This window comes from Anarhichas minor, unplaced genomic scaffold, assembly GCF_050575085.1.
Source record: "Anarhichas minor isolate MPS153535 unplaced genomic scaffold, ASM5057508v1 ptg000005l, whole genome shotgun sequence".
NCBI classification, from domain to species: domain Eukaryota; kingdom Metazoa; phylum Chordata; class Actinopteri; order Perciformes; family Anarhichadidae; genus Anarhichas; species Anarhichas minor.
Window position 1 is genome coordinate 1341411 of NW_027466451.1, and position 26090 is coordinate 1367500.

The following is a 26090-nucleotide window of genomic DNA, read 5'->3' on the forward strand; positions in this document are numbered from 1 at the left end:
ATAACCTGAACTACATTTTATTCCAAAAAACATGGCAAAAATATATTTTATTAATGACCGTTGACAGTATTTTCTGATTTATGGAGTTATAAAAATTAGATATCCAAAATGCCCTCTGTAAAAATGTGTGACTCTAAGATGTCAACAAAAACAAGACATTTGAACCCTTTTTTTTCCAATCTTCAGATTTATGTTCTGGGACTTTATGCAAATAGCACATTTTCACACATAAATCTGTACAGTTGATCCAGCTACTTCACTCCAAAATTTGACCCTAAAACAAATTTCGTGTGCATATAATTTATTTAGAAAGATTTTACCGGATATGCTGTAGTTTTGTTTTCGCTAACTTTCCAGTGGAAGTCGGACAGCTTTAGAGCTTGTACTCATCAACAAGCCGTCTCAGGCTGGCCCATCACGGCCAGTTGTTCTTTTCTCTTTCCTCTCCCTCGTTTTTTTTGGGGAGTCCTTCTGTTTTTTCTCGCCCTCTGCCTGCAGTCACAGTGGGAGTGGGTGTGTCGATGCGGGCCAGTGCAGCCTAGTCGCTGCTTGTGCGCACTCTGAAAAAGAGGAAAAAGTTGATGATGACTTTAGAGTGAAAGCGGCCCGCCTCGGAGCAGGCTAACCGTCTAGGAATGGCAGTTTGGACCAGAGCGGACAAAAACGGTCAACTCGACCTTCTGCTCCGCGACCGCTGGATGCGAGTGGCCGCCGAACTCACCCGAGAAACGCTGACTTTAACGGCCGAGGCGGAGGCAACCGGACAAGGGGGAAATCACTGGGACTACAACAACTCTTCGGCAGGCCTACGAAATGGCATGTCGAACGGAAACGACCCGGGAACGAGTCCGGGGAACCCTGGCCGCGGTCCGTCCTCAGGTCCAGACCAACTCCAGAACCAGAACCACGGGGGTAGGGGGCGCAGTGGCAGCCCGGGGCGCGGGGGTGTCAGTCGAGGTCAATACGACGCCAACTGCGGTCCGAACAGCCCCGGAAAGTACCCGAATAACGGCACAAACTCTGAATTTGGAAGCCCTGGATCCAGCTACGGCAGTCCCGGGTCCAGCTTCGGGTCGAGACAAGGCGACATTCCCGTCAGCCTGGACGTCTCCTCGGAAGCTGTGCGGAAAGTCCGAGTTGTCAAACAGGAGTCTGGCGGGCTGGGGATCAGTATCAAAGGTGGGCGCGAGAACCGGATGCCCATACTCATCTCCAAGATCTTCCCGGGTCTCGCCGCCGACCAGAGCCGGGCTCTCCGGGTGGGCGACGCGATCCTGTCGGTGAATGGGAACGACCTACGGGAGGCAACGCACGACCTGGCGGTCCAGGCGCTGAAGAAGGCGGGGAAAGAAGTAACGCTGGAGGGTAAGTTGGCCCACGCGAGCGCGAGGACTTACAAAGGCCGAGATTAGACTCCTGTGGGCCGGCTACACACCTCTGTACATTACTCCCTTTTTATAGAAGTTATTGGCGGGGGCGTCATTTGGGTTTGGTACTTTTACTTTTAGAATTAATATAACTCATATCTGCGCGAGTCTAACCTGAACCTGAACCTCAGACTCAGAATTCAGTCTGACTCAAACTTAAAAAAAACAAAAAATGATTTTATATATATATATATAATATATATATATATATATATATATATATATATACTAGTTGCTTTGTCCCCAGAACTGTATGTGTAAAAGTACTTTAAATACAAGAATAGCTGAAGGGGCTATACTAACAAAGTAATAACAAAGTAACAAGAGGAGGCATTCATCAGCACCACACCATTGCTTCCTTATAAATTAGACTAGTAGGATGTACACTGCCATCTCTAAAGCTTTATGAACTTCCTAGATTCTCCACACTTTCTGTGGGTTTCAACTTTCACCACACAAAATATCCATTACTGCAAGACCTTCATGATTCAACAGCATCCATACTGCCATAAACCAAAGGGCTCCCATCTGATCTATGACCAGAAGAGGAGGGGCAGGGTTTAAATCAAATCAACTGAACAGAAAGCCTTTGATTAGTGTAAACAGGAGAGTAACCACAGTTGTGGTCACAGTCCGGGGTTAGATACATTGTACTCTGTCTATTTGAATGGCTGCGGGTTGCTGAAGATAAGAGGTCACTGTAAACGGACGCAGATGAGATTTGTCTCCGTGAGACAACACTGATTCTGTCCAGGAGAGACACAGAGGGAGCCAAAAACATGCAAATGATCTGTGGGGAAATCCTCATGTTGCACCGACATAGAACAGAATATACAACCAATTATAGTGTAACGCAGAAGTGTGTTAAAGTACAACTGTATAAGCATGTCCAAAACAGTAGCATGTAAGGATATGAATAATCAGACCACGTAATGATGTGTTGAATATTGTATTTGAAAAGATAAGTTTGTTATTGTGGGCTTTTAAATGAATCACTTAATGATCTTAAATCATTGGCGGCCAAACTATGGCTCGGGGGCCAACTGCGGGCCGCTTCCCGTTTTCCAATGGCCAGCGGTGAATTTTTTTTAAGATAAACTAGGAGCATATTTCTAATATATTTCTATTGAACTCTAGTGTTCGCTTCCATTTTGAACAACTACTCGACCTACATTGATTACTTGTCGGTGAAAATATTTACCTCAGGTAACATTGGTGGAGCCGAAAAGATGAAGGATAGCGAGCGAGTGCCGAAAATTTCAGAAACGTTGGGAAGGTTAGTCGTTTTTTTACAGACGTAATGGGGAAGTTTGTTTGCTTAATTTGCGAGGAATCCATTGGGGTGATGAATGAGTATAATGTTTGAACATCTGTCCCACACTTTGTATACTGGCACGTTAGGTTTTCTGGTCTAGAAACGCAGATGGCAAACTACGCATTCACTATTGTTTGGCCCTGTGACTCCTGCTATTTTTCTGCATATGGCAAACCCGATTAAACCCTGCCTTAAATAGATCCAAGCGTCCAGGCTTTGAATCAAATGACAGTGTCTGACGTGAAAGCAGCTAGCAGGTGAAGAACACCGAACATCTAGCTGCTAAAGAGCCAGATGTTTTTCTCAGGAGTTGGTGGAGACCAAAACGGAGCTGAAAGGAGGGCTGATATTAGACTTCCGTTTGTCACGTCACCACAAACTTCAAGTGAATGCTGCTCTGTATCTGCTGCATGTGAGATAATTAAGTGGCTGCATATTTCTTTTACGTTTTCTGACAGACAATGAATTAATGCAGCTCATACACTTCATACACTTAGAAAACAATAACTGTTATCATTTGATATGAGAGGTAGATTACTTATTTATTGTCACCATCAAAAAGCTTTAGAATGTGCTAAACTTTAGATGGAAGAACCATAATATAGATAGTGACATACAGGTGCTGTAGATGGAGGTAGATTAATACGTTAGCTCGGAGTACTGGCTTCGTTCTGAGACTGCACAGAGCTCCATCGAAATAAGTTGGGATCCTAAACGGCGCGGATTATAGAACAGTTCCATCTTTAGAAAAGTGGTAAAAAGAGTGACTCTGAGGGAGAGAGTTCCACAGAGCCCTTGGGGGGGTTTCGGAAACTTCAGGCCAGGAACAGCTAAATGCAGCGTTTAATGGTTCGGAAAGGAATGCCGGGTGAATACTGACGAGCAGGAATTGTAGTAACGAATCAATGTGTGGCACATTTCCGCTAAAAACAGGGCCTGTTTCTGCACCTTCCAAAATACACCAAGGTGAAATGTCCTAGAATCTGTAAGCCCTCCACTGTGCTGAGAAGCTCTGTATAAAATGTTTGGGTTTTCACCCAACCAGAAATGACCCAAAATATTGTGTTGTTTCAGTTTTTTACTAGCTGGTTGATGGAGATCTCTAGATATGCAGACAGGAACACATCATGTATCACAGTAGAAGTGTATCATTTTAAAACTGCTGGAGGAATTTGGCCTTTTGAAACTGACATCGGTACGGAACACAAACATTCGCAGCGACTCTCAGGCACAGACGGTAGGACGGGGCCCTCCGTTTCGGAAGAATGTGTCAGCTGCCTGTCACTGTTTGTCAGTTTGAGACAGGAGGTGAGCTCTGCTATTTGTGCACTGGCTCTTCCTCCCAGTCCCTCCCCTCTCCCCCATCTGTCTCTGCCTCCGCTCCCACAGCTCTGAGAAGAGCTACAACACAACGAGGCTGGAAGTTTTCCAGAGCGCTGCGCCGCGTACACGACACATAACCCCCCCGCAGATATTCTCACAATTAGCTTAGGTGCCCCACATTCCTGACCTCCGCTTGCATGTGCATATTTAGGGCAAAGGTCAACAGCGGCGGCTTGGATGGTTCCACACTTGCAACACACTTTCAGGGATTTGTATTGCTGGTTCTTGCATGAGGGGAGAGAGAAACGCATAGTGAGAAGGTGATGGATGCACCGAACCATTTCATTAAGAAGCAGGTGCCTGAATAGGTTGTCAATGTAGTTCTGTCCCAAATATACTGTATATATATGGCTAAAGATAAATATCCACCATAAGATCATTTGTCTTTTCGACACTGTAAATCAACTTCCTGGTCTCATGTGTGATTATTCTGAGTTAAAGCTACACGACGCAAAGCTCGATTCCAGAGATTCACATTATCTTCTTCAGTTTGATTCAATCTTATTTGTTTGTACCCGAGATGGATATTCTTGTCACACCCCTCTAGATTATTAAACTTGTTTCAAGAAAGTTTTACTGATATCTGAGACGTTCGTAAAGAGAAAACTAGATCAAGAAATCATTCAATCAAGTTTGATTTATATAGTCAAATGCCATTCAAAGTGCTTTACAAATGACTGACAATACGAAAACATGACCAAAACAGAGGGAAGATGAAGAGATGTAATACACACCAAATATTGTTCAGAAAAATAATTAAATAAATATAATACAACACTGAAGTAAACACTGAGTAAAAGATTAGAGCCAAATAAAATCAAATAAATACACGTCTTGGTTCAAGTTCAGTCATTTTGTTGTTTTAAAAATATTGAAACTGACTCGTACTAGAAAAGTGCTCAAACAAATGGTCCCATTTTACTAATAGTTAATCAAAGCAAAGAAAAGCACTTGTCATGATGATGGATGATATATATTATTTTTCTTGCCATAGATGAACCTTTCTTGCATTGTAAGCATGTAGGCTTAATCTTGTGGCTGTCAGAGTTAGGGCTGAGCAATATATCAATATTATATCGATATAGTGATATGGGACCAGATACCGTCTTAAATTTGGGATATCGTAAAATGGCGTAAGTGTGTTTTTTTCCTGGTTTTAAAGGTTGAATTACAGCATAATCATGTTATTTATTTATTTTTATGTTATTTATTTATATATCAAAAATCTCATTGTGACTACTCTACAGTAATCCCTGCAATATCAATATTGAGGTAGCTGGTCAAAAATATCATCATCGCATCGCCCTAGTTAGAATTAAGGTTTGTTGGCTAAAGGAATGATTGAATATTAGTTATTCTACACATGACATGACATATCCCAGACTGACACCGCTGGTTAATCCCCCCCCCCCCCCTGCCAGCTGACTGACATAATATCCCATATGTCCAAATGATTAGTTGTAAGCGTGTGTCTTATTGGGTTAACCCGGGCGGTCAGTGGAAGGAGCCCTTTTGTGTGGGTAATTGGACAAACAGCACATACCAGACACAGGGGCTATTGATGAAAACAGCCCTGACGAGGAACGAGTCTTTTCTTTTGTTGCGAGGCCAACACCGGCCGACCGTCCGCTCACCGTGTCGCTGGCTGTCCTTGCGGGGCGAGATCTGCCCAAGGGGGGCCCGTGAGTCTGCACAGCCTGAAATGGGCCACGTCAGCTCCGTATGAGCTCCGATGCCTGTGATGTTCATCTGCAGATACAGTATGTCTCTGGTGACCAGCCAGAGAATTCTAAATGGACTCCTGAAATGTGACAGACACTGACTAGTTTGCACTAGTTTTGCTGACACCAAAACAATTAGCTTTTTAGAGTTATTGCTCCATGGAGTCAGCTAATGAGAGCCATTTTAATGCTGTCTGAGGATGGCAACAAAAATACCCACACAAATTCAACAGCATTAAAATATGCAAAATTGAAATGATTTCAAACAACAAATATCTTTAAACACAAGTCTTACTTAAAGGGTCAGTTCACCAATTTACATAAACACTGAGGTTGTGTTTAAAGTCGTATACTAACGTACTGCATACTACTGTATGAGTATGTACTGTAAACAGCCTGTTAAATTAAGTATGCCATTACCAGCAGACTGCTCAATACGTCTTGTCTGCGTCACGTGACTGTATCGATTACCGGTTTAAGCTAACGTTGAATGTAAATTATTTATCACATATGTAAATCAACATGAACTCTCCCACTCAATATAATATCTTCCAGTATTATTTAAAGGAAATTTGAACTCTTAAATACTAGTCTATTTTCTGCAGTACATTATACATGTGACCTCCTTGGTTTGAACTTTGAATTGTGCTCTAACGTTGCTCGCTATCATTTGTAATTCTTTTATTCAATGGGTTAATTATTTTAACTGTCTGCCTCGAGAGCCGCAATGCATTTTGGTGCGGTTAAATATGTCCAGTAAGCTCACGCTCTCATAATTACAACTGAAAAGACTATCTCCCATAGACTAACATTGAAAAAGTGACGTCTTTAACTTAGCAGATTTTTTTTTTCTTTTTATTGAATCAACTTCCCAGCACAACAACTTAAATAGCCTTTACTTTATTATAAATCATCAGGCCCCAGAAGTTGTAAAATGCACTAATTTTCTGTCCATGTGAATGAACCAGAGACTGAGAGCTGGGGGGCGGGGTTAGAGGAAATGCCAGTGCGCTTGCCGTATGGGCCAGTTGATGCTGAAGATCGCCGGGAGATCTGGGTAATTTTATACTTAGCTGTCGGGAATGTTTTGGTCACCACTGAGCAACTTTCATAGAAATGAAATAAGCTGAATCCAGTTCTCTTAATACAGCCAAGCTTGTAAATTCTTGCAAATCTAGTAAACATCTGGCCATTTCACACGTATACAAAATCTACATACTATGCAGTGTGGATGCACTACATACTCAATTTGACATCATACTTAGTGAGTATTGTAAAGGGACTCTATATTTGTTGGCAAAAACACAACTCCAAATGCTAATGTTCCTCTGTATCTGCTTTAGATGTATTGTTTGCGAACACAACATGTCAAACAAGCTTGTTGTGGAGTTATACTTCCACCTAGAAAGGAAACAAACTTATCAGAATCAGAACCGTTTATTTTGCACATACAAGGAATTTTACTTGGTGGATGGTGCATAACATTAAACAATCAACACAGTGCCCTGTTAACTTTGTGTATAAGGTCTGTTAACCTTAGTCCCCACATCCTGTGTCAGGTAGGAAGGTGAGTCTAATCGAGTCTCCTGGTTTGTAAAACCTGACAGGGCTTGACATTAAGGATCTTCCGGCAAGGAGCTGACATGTTTTACCGGCCAGATAGCAAAACTTACTTGCCCAAAATGGAAAACACACAATTCAATAGAGTAGCAAAGTAGTAGTTAGTTAGGTACCATTAGTCGTTTTAAGTAGTCTTATAAGCTGCTTAGAGTCATAATTACCTTTCTAATATCTATTTTATATTGCTGAGACTCGTCCAAAACTACATTTTACAGGATTACATTTGAAAACCTCAAGATAACATTAACCTTCGCCCAATACTCACTTAACTGTTTAGAGCGTGAATGCACCATAATATAACTAAAAGGAACCTCCGTACTTTAGCTTTTAGCTCCATTATAGGCAGGACTGTATTGGAAGAGACTCTGTGCTGTCTGCAGAAGAGCTGGTCACTGTGAAAACTGAGCAGCATGATGGGAATGAATTACAATATAATACGTGTCTGATTAGGTTAGTTGTCCGAAATGCTGCTATCTCGGTTATTTAGCCAAGTATGACCGTGCTGCCAACCAGCTGCTAACAGCTATCGCTTACTAACTATCGTTCGCTCTCCTTTTGCCGTTTTAAACAGATTTGTTGTTCACAATGTAGCATTATGGAGGAATGGGCTACTAGAAAGCATTAATGCCGATCTCTCGATTGCGTATTTTTACTGAAGCCCTGCTCCACCACAGCAGAAAGCATCCAGCCTTTCCTCCCTGTGGGGACATTTGTAATCTTTAACAGCCACTACAGTAGAGAATGACGATTGTGATTATTTTTTGTCCATAATCTCTTTTATCCTTTGTAGATAGTTGGCACACATATTCAAATACACATACACTGAATGCGCTGGCCTTTAGAAAACTGACTTATGTAATTTCATGGTGTTGCAGATAAACACACTCTTGTGTTTACACTTCAACAGCGTGATTTCCCAAAGGCTTTTCCTCTGATCCAGGTGAGAGGACAACAAAGAGGAGGGGGCAGGTGTGACTCTGTGTTTGAGGGATCAAGGGAATGCTTCCTCTTGCTGTGATCTGTGTGTGAGAGATACTTTGTCTATAATAGAGTGCTGCAGGGTGATGTATTTTTGTAGGCCAACCAGGAAGTCAGCATCACACTCTTTCCCTTCACAAGCAGCCAGTGAGATTCTTCCATTGGATTTTGGACTATTGCAGAAAATAAGCTCTGTGGCAAATAAACGATAATCTTCACAATTGGACACCACTTTTCTGATTTTTGAAGCGTGAATGCAATCGGCAGAATTCAAGAACTAACGTTAGGCTATAAAGGAACTCCACCACGGTTTGACATCCTGGATTTATCCTTCAAACACATTGTAGACCAGAGGTAGACAACACGGTGCCCACGGGCTACTGGTTGCCCGCTTGGACCACCAGAGTCGCCCGCAAGGCATGATCTAAAAATAGCACTAGTCACCATGGAGGTCCATCTAAAAATTTTACTTACTGTTCTTTTTGAATCAAAAATCCGAATGGTGGGCACTTCCCGGTGGCGGGGGTAGAGGCGAGGCATCGCAATCCGACCGAAAAGGCCCAGAATTGAGGTTTGAACGCGGGCGCCCGAAGACGTTCGTGCGCCTCCGAGGGTTGGATCCCCCCTCGGCTATAGACGAGACTTTTTACTAGTGTCTTCGTGGAGAAAAAGGTACCGTTAGAAAAGCTGGTGTCGGTGACAACAGACGGGGCTCCCGCCATGACGGGCCGGCATGCAGGATTTATTGAGCAATGCAAAGGTGACCCAGACTTCCCAAAATTGGGTGATTAGTACTAATGTAATAGGATTCATTTAAAAATGTGAAAGAGTCGATTTTTTTAATCTTACATAACTGATCATTTGTATAAACATGGGACAGAGTTCATGATTTGTTCAAAAATGTTACAAAGGTAGTGGTTAGTACAAACGAGACATGATTTGAAGATATGACCGTTAATGATTTCCTAAAAAATGTTAGAAGTGATCATTTGTACAAAAATATAACTGGTGTGATTTTTGAACAAAATACACAATTATTGTGAATAATTAACATTGACATGTGATCAGACAGTCTCTTCACATATATTATTATTAAAAGGTGATCTGTGCAACTGTTATTCAGGAAGTTTGTATCAAACAAGTAGCCCTTCGTACTACTTGGTACCCTTGAAGTAGTTCTCAGTTTCAAAAAGGTTGGTGACCCAGACCCTCCTGTCTGCTTCTCTCTGAAATCGCTTTCGTTTTCCAAAAATGAGAGATATTTATTCAGGGAGTGCAGTTACTGACAGTATGGGCTCCATGGCAACGTAGCTCTGACAGCTTGAGGGAGTATCAGCAAGGAGCCCTCTTACAATGTCTTTGATAGGTAGACTTTTTTGTCTTTGGTAGTAGGGCTGGGCGGTAAACCGGTTCAACCGGTATACTGATTTTAATTTCCCGTATGATATGAATTTTTCATATACCGTCATACCGGTGCACAGCCGAAAAACTTCTGTCGCTCTTCAACAGGCAGCAAAATATATTGTTTGGAGCTGTGAGCGCTACTTCTTCTTCTTCTTCTTCTTCTTCTTCTAGTTTTATGGCGGTTGGCATCCATCTTATTGGTGCATTACAGCCACCTTCTGCTCCGGAGTGTGGATCAGACAATAGACTGTGAGCGCTACGGTCGGAGCTAGTTCTCTTAAGTGTATTGAGAGGGACCCCTAGTCATGGTTATAACTTTATAACAACAATTAACAACCCACAACTAATGCTCTTTAACAGGGCAAAACACCACACACAACAGTTTGTGACACATAAACAATTTGTAACACTAATAATTGTACATTTATAAAATTTCACCGCCGAACTGCATGCTGGGTACAGCTCGCTAACAACAGTCTGCTAACAGATGGGAGAGGCTCTGTCGCTCCAGTAACGTTACATTAAAGAACAGAAAAGAGCGATGCAGGATGAACAAAGGCTGAACAACAAACGGTATTTTGGTTAGACACATTGTTTGTGTCGTGTGTTTGGTTAGACACACGGCTGATTACCGTAATATGTGTGGTATTTGTTATAAATGTACGTTGGTACATAGAGGGTGATAAGAAGCTGTACAAGGAGGGACTTAAGACCCAGGGGAATGTAGGTGAAGGAAACAGGAAGTGACGGAACGGAAGACACACCACACAAACAGCTGTTCATCGCTCGCTGGCCGGTTGGCTGGCCGGTTCTTTTCGCCGTTAATTAATTAATGCTTTAACGCGGAAAAAATAAATACCGTGATATACCATGAAACCGCCAGAATCTTCCAAAATACCGTGATATGCATTTTTGGTCATACTGGCGAGCCCTATTTGGTAGTATCAAAAAGTTAGATAAATAAAAGTCCTTTTAACTCAATAGCTAACTATAAAGTACAACTATTTCATTGTTTAAACCAGAGAAATGAACAGTAAAAGCCTTAAACATGTTCACAATGCTATTGTGGATACCAGAGGAGGGACCCCATGAGGACATATATTCCACCACACACACACACACATTCTGACACATTGTTCTCATTAGGTTTCTGGCACAAAGGGACTTCGAGAGAGGGGGGTAAGGGAGGGAGGGAGAAAGAAAGAAAGAAAGAAAGAGGGAGCAGACAAGATTAAGAAGGAAAAGACAGAGGTAAGACTATGAGAGTTAAGGGAAAGGATGGAGGACAGGGATGAAGAACAGGAGGGAGAGAGGGACAGCTAAAGAGACGGAGGCCTGTAAATAGAGAGAGGAGGGATGGAAGAGAAGAAAGGAGGGAGGAGATCGAGAGAAGAGTGAGAGAGAAGCGAGCGAGGAGAGAGCAGCAGGCCAAACCACAGGGGAATTTCTTTTGGGGGGGAAATACAGAGGCTGGGGTCTGACTGCCTTACTTGCTGCTCTGCAAGCTATTATTTTGTTATTTTGGCCATACCGTGAGATGATTACTTGTGTGTGTGTGTGTGTGTGTGCGTCTGTGTGTGGTGAGGAAGAAGAGTGAAAGGCGGGTAGTTTCATGGATAGCTTTTCGCCACAACTAATGCCACAACCAAATATGTGTCGAGTCAGACTCTTCTGCCTTTTGCACTCCTCCTCGTCTATGTATTATCCTTTTTTTTTCTTCTGTCCATCCTCTTGCCGGTTTTCCTCTCCCCTTCTGTTGCAGGCAGAGTGGTGTGAAGGGGATTGGGTCTTTATTATGCAGTCAATCAGAACATTTTTGAGAGTTAAACTTTCCAAACTGCAATGAAAAAATGTTCTAATTGCAAGCGAAATAAATTTGTCATTAAAATGTATTAAAGCGAATCCAAAGTTTTTGTTTGCTGTCGCTCGTGGGCGGGACCTACGCTGAAAGATGCAAGACACATTGGCCAGTCTAAATTGGAGTGACAGCTTGGCTCTCCACTGCCATTGCACAGCTTTGTTGAATGCTCGATTCTGATTGGTCAATTATGACAGTCTACCGTTAATATGGACACAGGTCTGATCATGGACTCTGGAGGATCACGTCAGCTTCATTAAAAAAATTTATTTAAATCATTTTTTTATTAATAAAATAATTTAAAATATATGTATATTTTCCGTCAAATTATTGATTTATTTAGCAATCATTTTTTGCCAACTTTTAGATTTGCAAACAAAATGTTTTTTTGCAAGTAGAATAAAATAGTGATTCAAATGTATTAATGCTAATCCAAAAGTTTTGTTGAGCTGAATCTCATGGGCGGTGTGGGACATCTATTGGCCAGTCATTTTTACATTAGTAAAATCATTTTAGAATCAATATTTAAATTTCTTTTACATGTAACTTCTGTCTTTTGGATTCACATTAATACATTTTTAGCACATACGTATATACTCTACTTGTAATAAAATGTTATTTTGATTGCAGTGTTGATCATTTTACTATACAAACTTTTACTTCAGTGTGGAATGTTTTGCACTCAACCCTATTCTGTTTGGTTGCATAATAAAGACACAGAGGTAACTCCACAGAAGGGAGGCGGTTGAGCTGGCCTCATGGGATGTTGGTTGGCATGTCTGGGGAATCTCCTTTTCACACATTTTTGTAGATGCATACACAGAGGCAAAAGTGTGTGAACACACACACACGTTGAGCTGGTAGTCCTCTGTGTACAGACCTAATTAGAAGCAGAAGTGGAGCTGACAGAACTAATGAGTTCATTTTACAGCACCAAAGTAGAAAGAGATAGACTAACAGACATGTGATGCAAGCAGAAAGCACTAAATCTGTCTCTAATGATGGAAATATCCAAAAAACTTTTGATCTGAGATGGACAGAAAAGCCCCAAATGCCACTGTAAACGTCCTCTAATGAGCTGCTGGTATTTCTTAGATTCTCATAATTGTTTTCTAGGGCTTGGTAGGGCTGAAGAATCACTTCTGGAAGCGACAATGTAGCCGGTAGAAACGGCACAATGGATAAACCTGTGGTGTGTGGAGCATCTCAGCTGTTCAGAGAGGCTACATCCCATGACCAAGGATCTGATTTCTGTGGCTGCATCAAAGACTGCGACCGCTCACAGCCCTTTTATTTAGCCAAACAAAAACTTGAATAGGAGCAGATATACAGTGGTCCACACTGCCAGCATATTACACAACGGAGCATTCACGAGCTTCACGGCAGCTGAGCGTTTTCTCAACCGACATTCAAGAAGCGTTGGTCGTGAAGTTATCTGACAACATAATCTGATGTGTCAATACATTTATTATACATATTGTATTCAAATTATAGAGCTAGAGAAATGGAGAATATTATGGACAAGTTTGTCAGCACCTTATTTATGGCGTCACATTTAGAGATGTTCCAATACCCTTTTTTCCTTCCTGATGCCAATTCCGATACCTGAACTTGCTAATCGGCCCATAATGAGTGCCGTTCCGATACCGGTATGTTAAGAGACAAAAAAGTTTAAACGGGTCATAATTCCCTCTCTTAAATCTATTTTATATTACTGTGAAAACATCTTCAAAAATGTCTGGATTTATTCAGGTTTTCCACCAAAAACAAAATTTTACAAGATTACATTTGAACACATGATAACGTTATAATGTACTTTGCCAAATGGAGCTTGAATGCATCGTAATGTAACTCAGTGGAACCCCCGTCAACGTTAGCTGTTAGCTCCGTTATTTAGCCAAGCACGACTGTGCTGCCCACCAACTGCTAACAGCTAACGCTAACTAGCTCTCCTGCTGATTTTTGTGCTGATTTTTTGTTCACAATGTAGCATTATCAAGGAAAAAATACATTGCATGGGAGTGTTTAACCATATATGTGTAGCAAGCGATCAAGTAGCAAATGATACCTGTTGTTGTTGTTGTTGTTGTTGTTGTTCCTGTTTAGCTTAAATGGGGATAAATTATATATACCGTATTTTCCGCACTATAAGGCGCACTTAAAAGCCTTTAATTTTCTCAAAAAACGACAGTGCGCCTTGTAATCCGGAGCGCCTTATATATGGATCAATTGGTTAATTGGTTGATCCATACTGGTTGTACACGTCGCTCTGTCAAAATGTTTCAGTACGACTGGTAAACTACAAAGCCGCACCGCGGTAAACACCGGTACTGTGCTTACTCCTAGTCCAACACCACTTGTGTGTATAAAGACCCCAAAATGGCACCTTTCAAGAGACACGTTTACGACGCTATTCTATTCTATGCGCCTTATAATCCGGTGCGCCCTATATATAAAAACAGTTCTAAAATAGGCCATTCATTGAAGGTGCGCCTTATAATCCGGTGCGCTTTATAGTGCGGAAAATACGGTAGTGATATCTGATCGATACAGCATTTTAGACTTTATCAGATACTGGTATCAGAATTAAAACAAGTCTTGTCTCATTGTTACTATCTGCTTCTCTAACTATTGTTTATTGGAGGGACATCATCAGCTGGAGGTTGCCAACAGTTTCATAAAATCCAGTGGCAGGATTTAAGAATTCTGAAAAACTAACCAACTCTTCATATGATGTTTGTCAGTGCTCACTCATAACAATGATGATAACCTGCTTTCACGTTCCCCTTTACAGAGAACAACCATCATTGTGAAACTCCCTGCCAGTGCTGGGAAATGAATAGTTCCCATATCCTCTTTCCCTGTGCCGCTGATTAAAAGGCTTGTTCTGTAAAACATTAACGCATATGCACATACAGCTTTCTGTAGCTTTCTGTACAGCTACCCTATTTTTCTCAAATCAGTCTGACATTGAATAGATAGCTACAGAGAGTATAGGTATGGGTTTTGTCTAACTCAGACTTTCCCGACATCATGTGTGGGAGAGCTTTTGATATTTATATACACAAATAGTGTGTTGGCTTTTGCCTCGTCCTCAGATTGAGCTGATTTACCTGTCACAGATGTTAGAAATGAATCCGAGAACTAACACTTTTAAAGGTTTGTTTTGAGCTTAATTTCTTTCACATTTATACAGCGACTTTTAGACCCACAAGCCTGCAATTGATTTCATATGTCGAGAGATCATTTTACTGCACTGGGGTCCCCCAAGGCTCCACTCTGGGTCCCTTACTTTTTGTCTCGGCTTCTTGCTGTATCATCACTTCTGTCAATTGCCTGGTGCATGTTGGTCATCATGCTCATAATCACAGAATCACATATGCCGTATCTGAATTTGCATATGCACGACTAAATCTCAATTTAATGTGAATGAGGTCTGAACATCGCAACACACCATGGCTCGCGAAACTCAGACCAAACTGTTAAACTAGGCTGCAGTGATGGATTACGAATCACGATTTGGTTACTGCTTTGCCAAATTTTCGCCTCAAATGTTTGCAGAAAGATAGTTTAGTGTACTGTTTAGCTGTAAAATGAGAGTTTGCGACCCAGCCGCCATGGTGAAAACGGTCGTGTCAAAACCGCCTCGTCCTTCCTTTTGTTTGCCGGATTTTTTGTGTATCACCACCATCATAACAGACTGGATCTGACGATGAGTCGGGGCCGCCCAGGATCATCAAAATAACCCCCCCCCCCCCCCCCCCAGTTGAAAAAATCTAAGAGGGAACTATGCCAATGTATTTCATAAAAATACAATTGACATATTACATACAAATATTTAATTCTCTAAAAACAAAATCTTCTTCTGCTTCCCTTTTAAATAGCTCACGTGCTACTCACTGCCAAACGTTGCTTGTTAAAATGAAAACATAGGGGCCCTAGATTGCCTGATGTCGCAGGGAATTGGACCTGGTGACAAGCATTAAGAATGTATCTTCATTCCCTGTAAACTACATCCCAGTTCTTTATATACTGTGGTCATTAGAGTAGTGACCATTTTATTAAGTGCAGGATCATAACTACCATCGCAAATAACTGCTGAACTGCGAACAGATGACTCGAACGATGATGCTCAGTGAGCTGCTGGTCTGATATGTGAAGATGTAAACATGCACAACCACAGAGAGCCCCGGGTCTGCTTCGCGGACGGAAAATAACTTGGCCGAACATCTCTGCGGCAAATCCGATTATTAAACTGAAAGCGGAGTTTTGCAGCAGAGACATCCTCTTCCGTACGACCCTCAGACATAAACATGGGCATTCGGGAATGCTCTCACACTCACTCACTCACTTAACCCGAACCACTTACGTCTGCAGAAATGATGCCAGACCTTGTCGGTGTGGTTGTGAGAGCCGCTGAAATGAGCCTTCGGTTTCTTGGCTGGGTGCCTCGGCGTTACTACCAGCCCCGCCTTGTAACTCTTGAGTCATACACGGCGTAATGTACGCACACACAAAGCATGCAGGGACTCATGCATCGTGCAGCTCTCTCTGGCCTCTACGGCTCAGTCATGAACTGTTTGCTGAGCTCATTTCAGAGACTTTATCTTTCTGCAGCTCTCGTGTACACACACACACACACACTCTCGCACAAGCCAAACCTAATATCCCGGTCGACATTCAAGAGTGACCTCACCTCTTAAGAGTGGGGTTTCATACAACGACCCGACGCTCCAATGCACACACATACCCATACAATCTCTTTCGTTTCTCGTGTTCACGCTCAGACAAGTAGATTGTGACGGCACGCATCGGAGGAAACACAGAGGAGATAAAATGGGCACGTGCAAGGGAGGATAAAAGATCGCAACGAGGGCCACAGAACCATATTTGGAAAGGGAATCCATCACTTAGGAGCCGACCTCATATTTCTTCAAGATAATTTCACGAAGGGGACCACTATGTCCTTTTTAAGACCTATTGAAAGATAGCAGGAACTGTTTACATTACAAGTTCTTGACCAGTATCCTTCCCATTTGAATAACTCGCCGAATGAATAATCAGGTATGATTTAAACTCGAGCTTGGAGCAATCTGTTTTCCGTCCCACGTGAATTTACAAGCTGAGCGTTGACAGAATCGAGCCACAGCTTTCTGCGACTGTTTGAAAAGTCTCACCCTAACCGGGGCCCCAAAGTGTATTTAAGAGCAGATTAAGTGCGGACTTCTTCCAGAAAACATCCCAGAGTGTTTCCTTATGGCCTGGTTTTACGACCGGCCGCACCATATATCCTGAGTGACTGGGTGTTATTGGGCGGAATCCCACTGACGGTCAAAACCATCAACACACTGTTTCCCTTCGAGATCTGTGGATGTGTAACAGCTGTTCTAACAAACTCCGGCAACCTGGCGTGTTTATTCTATTACGATAAGATGTATCTGTAGGTCTTTGCTTGATTTGGCCGATTCAGGGAGGATTGTTGTACCTCGGAAAACTTGAAGGGAATGCTGTTTGGCTCTTGTTGTTGCTCTGCGAGACGACAGAGGGTGGAATAGATTATAAAGCAAATTTGATGCTACATTTTAAGAGTTATTGGATACTTATTAGAAACTTTTAATTTTTGTGCAGGTTAAACAAATTAGGCTGGTTCCAGTTAGGCTTGGGATGTTATAGACAATTTCATATCACGATCATTCTGGCCAAAATAATTATGATTAACAATATTATCCCGATAATCTTTATAATATGCTTTAAATTCTTTAAATGGCACTAAAACCTACTGGAATCACTTAACCTCACATTTTGTTTAAAAAAAAAAAAATCTACCAATAAATATTACTTAAATAAGGTAATCATAGATCATTGGGTCCTCCTGCATAAATATAGGATGAATGCAAAGAAAAAATAGCAACATTGTCTGAGTCTGTTCACCATGATCAACTTTTCATTTATGGTCCTATCATTCTGTATGATATGATATGTTTTGTTGTATTTTTAGCTCCCACCCAAGTGGCAAAAAACTATTTATTGCTGCTTTCAAATTGAAGCTACGAACATTAGAGACGTTCCAATACAATTTGTTCCTTCCCAATACCGATATAGTGCTTCAAAAACAAAACTCTGTAATATTACTTCTTTTTTTAACAGCTGAATAACTATAGATCCTGCGTGGATGTGATATGATTGCCAGCATTGTTGTATGGCCTGGTTCAGGTGAAACCCTTAGCAAAACATGAACATTTCGAGAATGACTGCCAGAAAACATTATTCTATTATTTGGTTTGACAGATTTTCCAAGTGTAAAATATTGCTATACGTACATGTTACACTTTCCGCAAGTACCCGTCTGATCGGTACTGAGCATGTGCAACCATAGACTGTATATAAGAAGTGGATGTAGTCATCGTGACGTCACCCATTGGTTTGTGGACTGATGTTATGAAGCCTCGAGTTCGCCATGTTGTTTTTTGTTGCAACCATTGAACAGAAGTTACCATATTTGGAATGCGGAGGAGTGACGTAGAGACGCCATATACTGCTCTGGTAGCGGCATTGACCTGTCAATCACAGTAAGCCCGCCCTAAAGCATACCCTGTTTTATGGTCTATTTGAATCTAAATGTACCATAATATAATGCCCATAACATAAATGGGCTCACTGTGATTGACAGGTCTCTGCCACTACCAGAGACGTATACTCTAGTCTACGTAACACCTACACATTCAATATGGTAACTTCCATTCATTGGCTGCAAAAAACAACAACATGGCGACGGCCGTAATCCAAGATGGCGACGGCGAAATCGCCAAACTCAAGGCTTCTAAATGGCGGTCCACATACCAATGGGTGATGTCATGATGACTACTTCCATTTCTTCGATACAGTCTATGGTTGTTCCTGTGTAATGTATTGAGCCGATAAATATGATAACGTGGTATCAGATCAGTGCATAGACTTGCGTTCATGCTGATCCAGCATTTTAGGCATTATCAGAGACATTTCTGATACTGGTATCGTTGTCAAACATCAAATGTAGCATACAGTACCAATGTGAAGCTTGTTTGTCCTCCACAGTGAAATACATCCGCGAGGTTTCTCCACTCTTCAAGAAGCCGTCCCTGGTGGCCGACCTGCCGTGGGACGGCGCCCGCCCACAATCGCCCAGCTACAGCGGCAGCGAGGACTCCGGGTCGCCCAAACACTGCGGCTCCTCCTCCTCCAAAGACAGAAAAGTCATTAGCCTGAAGATGTGCTTCATCAGCAGGAACCTCACCATGCCCGATCTGGAGAACAGGTACGATGTGAAAGAAGTTGTTGAGAAGCAGCTGAGGAGGTGTAATAGTTTTTTCTTCCCCCTGTATTTTAACTTCTGTAAGACATAATGATGGTGATGAATTGCTGTTTGTGTTTGTCATTCAAAAAAAAGATCATGGAATAAAGAGTAAAAATATGCATGAGCGGCTTAATAACATAAGCATTTCCTGATAAAGGACCACTGATCAGATGACAGACATCCTTTGATTCATAATAGCAGGTTTTGCACCCAAATTATTTGATCAGTTCGGATGAAGTTAAGTCAAGCAGCGCGGCAGAGAGGAGAGACAGAGAGAACGAGATGCCTCAATATTAACCGATTTACACGTCATCAATTTCGATCAGTTAAGTATTATAGAACCTTTATAGGAGTAGCCCGTAAGACTCAACCTTACACTTTATTAGTATTTGTTTACAAAAGGACTACTTCACTTGTAATGTATTTTCATTTCAATAAAACATTACGTTAACACAAACTAATATCCGTCACACAGTTAAGATGGAATAAATATGAATGTAGAATGTCAATGAATTAGTGCTCCTAAAGTTTGTGCCGTTTCTGAAATTGTTCCCGCTCCTAGTGGAAAAAGTTGAATATATATCGATTCCATGAGAAAAAGGAAAAAACAAAAGCAGTGACAACTTTCGTGAAAATTTGCTTTTTCTTAAACTTTTTCTTACCTTATTGTTTTTTTTTAAACAGAAAATGAGTTCCACTGTCATAGAACATGTACAGTACCACTCACATGCAAAATGATGGCATCTCTGGGTAACTTCTGAAAATAATATCTGGCATCCCTATCCTGTTTTTGGGCCCTAAAATAATCGTTAAACCTGTCAAGTTTCAATATTCCATAATTTCCTTTCATTGGTCTAGGATATGGACCCAGCTCAAAGGAGCATACATAGAACAATTATATATTTAATAGCTTGTTTCAAGTAAATTTCAAAGAATTAAATATATTTTCAACGGAAATGTACCCAAAGAGATATTTCACACTTAAAAATCTTTCAGAAAGCTGATCACTTCTGACCTTAATAGTCCCCTTTTTGGATTGTGGTTGGTTCTTTTCCGTGAGAACTTGACATGAAATTTTGTCTCATTCCTGTGTGGGGTTGCTGATACAGTTCATACGTGTCCTATTCAGACTTTTGGAGCTCCATTCCCCGGATGGCCAGCACACGGTGGTGCTGCGCTGCAAAGACGGCCCCACCGCCAACTCCTGGTTCACCGCCGTCCACACCAACATTGCCGCTCTGCTGCCGCACACCCTGGCTCACATCAACGCCTACCTGGGGGCCTCGTCTTCAGCCGCCACCAACCCCCATCTCAAACACATCGGCTGGCTGGCCGAACAGGTATCTTGGTTTAGCGGCTTGGAGACAAAAATGCATTGCTCGTCAACGTCTTGGGTCCGTGTTTACTTCCTGTCAGCTGATGTCATTCACATACAGGAAATAAACTGGGACACATTTGGATTGTTTACATTGACAACGGTGAAGTGGTCTATACAGGGGATAAGCAGTTGCATAGTGTTTTCATATTTAATAATTTAATAACACAAATGGAATAACACTTAAACATATAACTAATAATACAGCGAATAACTACATAAATAGACTAAAACTATTTGTTTAAAGATTCCACTATACCCATAGAAATTTTATCTCTGAACATCGAGTTCATGCGCATGCTTAGCCTAGCCTAGCTTATCACAAATGATGGAAGCAGGGGAAAACTGCTAAGCTAGCTCTGTTAAAAGTGAAGAAACATGCCTTCCAACAGCTGCAGTACTGCCTATTGTATTGTAGCATCTAAAGTTGTTGTATGGAAAGCTATTCATTGATACGGCCACAACTACGGTTGGGCTCCAACAACCTGTTTCATTTTGGATCCGGTTGAAGGTCGGCATCTGCATGTGCTGAACTCTGAGGCTAACAAATCTCTAATCAAATATTTTTTCTTTAGTGAAACTATCTATCTTATCGTGTTATGATGGTGCTCCAACCGTTTGAAATGCTAAACATAGCCATGCACCCAGTTTGGTCAAGAAATACTGTTGCTCCAACACAAAGATGTTCCTACAACCAAAACCACCACATTTCTATTTCTATATTTTTTGGATAAGGCATCTTTAGGTTTGAGGTGTAAGTACTTTTTTATTTCAGACATGTTTCAAAATAAAATACGTAAGAAATGTTGAATTATGATATATTTCAATTAAAAACTTGTTATTTATACATATCAAGGTAGACTTTTGGCCAAGATAATTACACTATAAGTATTTTTTTTATCAGCACATGCTTTGATGCTAGTGCGGGAATACAGTGCATTTTCAGGTTGGATAAATATAAAGTTGAAACACAGGTTGCTTTGAACAGGAAATGGTATCAGTGGTTTTTCAGTTTAGTTTGCCACAGTACCTATTTCATTTCTTCTAAATCACTGCACATACACAGATCTCAAGCATATACGCTGGCATTTCTTCTCTGCAGCAACACACAGGAAGAGTGTGTTTTCGTGAATTAGCTGTAGTCCTAAATTTAAACATGTCCCTTGAAAAGTGAACCAGGGCCACTCTCCATTCCCTCTGAATAATATCTTTTCCCTTTGATGAAGTGTCCATTCAAGGCCATGTTGAATGCATGGATGTCTGGCTGTGTTTATCTTGACCAGGCTCAGACAGGAAACACATATGCAAGTTTCCGTTGCATTGCACCATTTCCTGTAGAGCCCACCTACTCACCATGGCTGCACCCACAAACACACTGTCTGGTTTTGATGTCATTGCTTTTCACTGTAACTCCAGTCACTCAGCCATGACTCAGACAAACACACACCGCCTTATTTTTATCACAATGCTGTCAAAATTCAGGTCAGACTGTCAGGATGAGCTACTTAACTCCTCTGTCGCTGTACTCTGTAAAAAGTACATCACTATTAGGGGTGTAACGGTTCACAAAATTCTCTCAATACAGCAGAAAAACAGAAATGCCATTATAAAGTATGTTCTTTTTTTATTTTGTACAATGATGGATTCATTTGTGTACAGGAAGCTGCAGCAACTCCTGTTTTGTCTTTAACACATGGGCTGCTGTTGTGCTTCTGTATAAGAAGGTCACAATCTCTCTGATCTGCTGCACTGCCGTTGCTTTCTGAGACGCTAGATTAATGACATCGGCCTATTTGTGTCGTTACAGTCAGCTAGCTTTGTGTAGTCCATAATGTCCGGCCGTCTGTTGTCAGAGCATGTTCGTACAGCCTGGTTTTCCACTCCAGAGTAGCGTCTCATATCTGCGGCTATAAATATACCTTGAGCCCTGTTTGAATCGGTAGGTAGTAGCTACCTAAACGCTGCGGGGAGAGTTTGTAGTGTTGTGCTGCTGTTGGTTTTCCTGGTAAGCTAGTTTAGCATAGAGTGTAGAATGTTGTTCTTCCGTGGTGGGAGTGTCAGACAGCATGTTGTCTGTTATGTCGGGTGGGTTGCCATGTTGAGCGAAGTGGCACCACCAAGAGAACATTATATTTCCCACAATTGAAATGCAATAGTATTATTCAAACGTATTGTTCGGTTCGTAATGTGTACCGAACCGTGAGCCTCGTACCGAACAGTTTAATACAAATAGGTGTATTGTTACACCCCTAATCACTATACCATTACACTGTCCAAGAACACCGCTACACTGTCAAACGACATCACTATACCGCTACACTGTCAAACTACTTCACTATACCGCTACACTGTCAAACGACATCACTATACCGCTACACTGTCAAACGACATCACTATACCGCTACACTGTCAAACTACTTCACTATACCTGTACCCCGTCAAAATACATCCCTATTCCTGTACCCCATCGTAGTTTAATCGCCAGACTGCATCACTATACCTGTACCCCATCAAACTACATCATGATACCTGTACCTTGTCATAGTTTATACCCCATCAAACTACTTCACTAAACCTGTACCTTATCAAACTACATCACTTTAACTGTACCCTTTACTAGTTTTTACCGCGTCAAACTGTATCACTTTACCATCTACCCATACGCCATAGTGATATGTCAAACTACATCACTATGCTTTTACCTGTCCAACTACATCACTATATCTGTAACCCATTATAGTTTATACCCTGTCAAACTATGTCACTTTACCTGCACCCCGTCAAACTACAGCCCTATACCTGTACCTCATCGAACTACATACCTACCTGCACCCTTTCAAACTACATTAAACATCATTAGACCTGTACTATGTCTGTTCAGTAATGTTGTAATATTTTACAAATAAAGTTAATAGTGAGATCTATAGCTATGGAAATGGAGAACACATCTGTTTACTTTTCTAACATAGCCAGGCTTACCTGTAATAATTCGTAGGGTTGGAGACTATTTCATGCAAGTTGACTAGTGGTTGGTTTTGCAGTAAACCTAATGGTAGAATTACTGGACGATACATGTAGTACAAAATGTAATTTGGAGATTTATTGTCTACTATCAGTAATTATGAGTATTGACATCTCCCCCTAACTCTCTTCTTTAGGTCCAGCTGGAAGGTGGACGGCAGCAGTACAAGCCAGTGGTCATGGCACTGACGGAGAAGGACATCCTGCTATTCGAATCGGTGCCATGGAGCAGAGAGTCCTGGTCCATGCCTCTGCTCACACACCCGCTGCTAGCCACAAGGTGAGGACAACAGACAGCAGGGTCATTCGGCTGTAGCCAGAATGCACATGTCTTACCCGACTGGTCCTCTTTCCGTGCATCAGGAAACATTTCAGACCAGAAATCAAACATTACTCGTTTACAGATTTGACATTTTAGCTCAGAACAGTTCACTGTCATCATAATTCTAATATGGGTTTATCATTTCTTCATGGTACAGATAATAATATTTATGTTAAAATGCTTTTGGATTGGCCATTTTTGCAAGGCATCAGCTGACCAGGAACAATTTAGCAGGCTTTCAGTTCAGTACTGTACTTAAAATCTACTGCCAACATACGGTCAACAAATTCATGGTATGTACCTGGAAGTTTAAAGTTGCATTCATTAAATTTACAGTGAAACATTTTGCTAGGTCAGGAGAGGGTTTTTTGTGGGGGCTTGCCCTGGGGACCAACACCTGAAAGAAGCAACCCTAATGTCATCACCAGTTCATCCCCTCGCCAACTTTAATAAACAGATGAAACAAATCAATTTAATTTAGGTGGCAATGTAGATCATCCATGCAACAATAAAGGGGTGTTGTATTTTCATGTCTCTCCCTCCAGACTGGTTCATTCTGGCAGCGCCCGGGGTTCTCCTGCCCAGGGTTCGGACATGGTGTTCGCCACTCGGACGGGCACCGGGCGGGGCATTGAGTCCCACATATTCCGAGTTGAGACCCACTGGGATCTGTCGTCATGGACGCGAGCCCTCGTGCAGGGGGCACACGCTGCCGCTGAGCTCATCAAAGAAGTCTCCATTGGTGGGTGTGTGTGTGTGCGTGCGTCTGTAGTAAGAATTGAAAGTCAGTACCAAAATCCGCGGTGGACATTGGTCTTCCAAAGTAGTCTCATGGCACAAGTTTAAGGCACTTGCATTTTAATTGCATATATTCACTTCAACCTCAAGGAGTGGCCACCCTGAAATCTGATTGCCCACCCCCTTTATCCTGAACTCTGATTGGCTCTACCAGCTCAGAGGCGGGACTTTAGAGTAAACCGGAGCCGAAGTGGCGCCTATTCTGCCAAAAACTTTGAGTAAGAATACGATTTTGTTTGGATTACAAAATGTTAAAATCAGAAATTTAAGAAACTATAAGATACTGTAATGTCAGTAATTAGTATAGATATGATTAGCGGAGACATATCTCACTTTGGATTCCCAGTAGGAGTTTTTACACAAAACATGATCAGTTTATAGAATATGATGCACAGATTTAACTACCATGCAGTATTATAAAGTAGTTCAATTGTCCCCACCTTGACGGCCTCCAACATTTAAATGCCTGCGGCTCACACAGTAACAATCTAAAAAGTAGTAATGATCAATAGTGGTCGTCTAGTCACATGATCAAATAGAGACATTGGACAACGTCAACATACATATTACCCAGCAATCATCACTGCATATCTGTATATGACAAAAATACCAAACAAAGTAAGTGAATGGTTTTTTATTGTTTATTTATAGTTTATGTAGAATAAGCATATCAATTTATATTTATATATGTTATAGATTGCTATTGCGTATTTAATCCCCATAAAATGAAAACCATGCCAGAGATGGGCTTGCCTTTTCAAGGGTATATATATATAAACCTAGCTGATTATAGTTAGTGTTTTTTTGTCCACAAGAAACACTTCATTATGTAGTGCAATACCTACAACACCACAGCTAGAAGGTTGTGTGCACACATTAGGACAAATGCGTGTATGCTCCTGTGTGGTTCGAGTCTGTACACACAGGTTGGCAGCAGTGAGTCAGCAGCCCTTTAACCTGAGGATGTGGGTTCACCTTTATACATAAAACAAGTGAATGTTAAGTGGAAGTTAGTTTTCTAGAGAATATATTTGTTCACAGACTGAACCCCATATATAAAGGATTTTTTTGAACAGATAAAAATGTTTAATGTATATAGGCCTTTAAATGTCACAGTACTTTGACTGTGACAGGAAGCTCCAGACACCAACTGGCTGGCTGGCCGTGTGCAGCAGCTCAGAGAGAGCAGCTCTGTAGGAGAAGCAGAAGCTGGAGCCAGCAGAGGGGAATGTTTCCACTCTGTACAGAACAATGGTTGGCTGCCGGAACAGCACTGGAAAGCTTATTTTCTCCCTCCTTCTTCCCCCCTCCTGTCCTAAGTTGTGCAGAAACATTCAAAGCCAGTCGCGTAACAGTAACACACATTGAAATGTGCTTCGGGATCAAATGACGTGACTGTTTAAGCTGCATAAGGCACGTTTTTACAAGGAAGATAGGCTTGTGTTTATACGCTGTGGATTAATTTGTCTAAGTAAGATATTCAGGTGACAGACAATGTCACTGCTTAGTTCATAAAGGGAGTTCACAACATACCT

General features: G+C 41.5%; 1 protein-coding gene across 1 annotated transcript in view; it reads left to right on the plus strand.

Moving 5' to 3' along the window:
• The first annotated feature begins 344 nt into the window (after window positions 1-344).
• Window positions 345-26090, plus strand: part of sntb2 (syntrophin, beta 2) — a 33796-nt gene continuing 8050 nt past the window's right edge. Inside the window, exons 1-5 of the mRNA XM_076075615.1 lie at window positions 345-1365; window positions 18781-19000; window positions 20169-20379; window positions 23573-23715; window positions 24303-24499. Of these exons, the coding sequence (XP_075931730.1) occupies window positions 636-1365; window positions 18781-19000; window positions 20169-20379; window positions 23573-23715; window positions 24303-24499 (1501 nt within the window). The 5' untranslated portion in view covers window positions 345-635. The remainder of the gene's footprint in view (window positions 1366-18780; window positions 19001-20168; window positions 20380-23572; window positions 23716-24302; window positions 24500-26090) is intronic.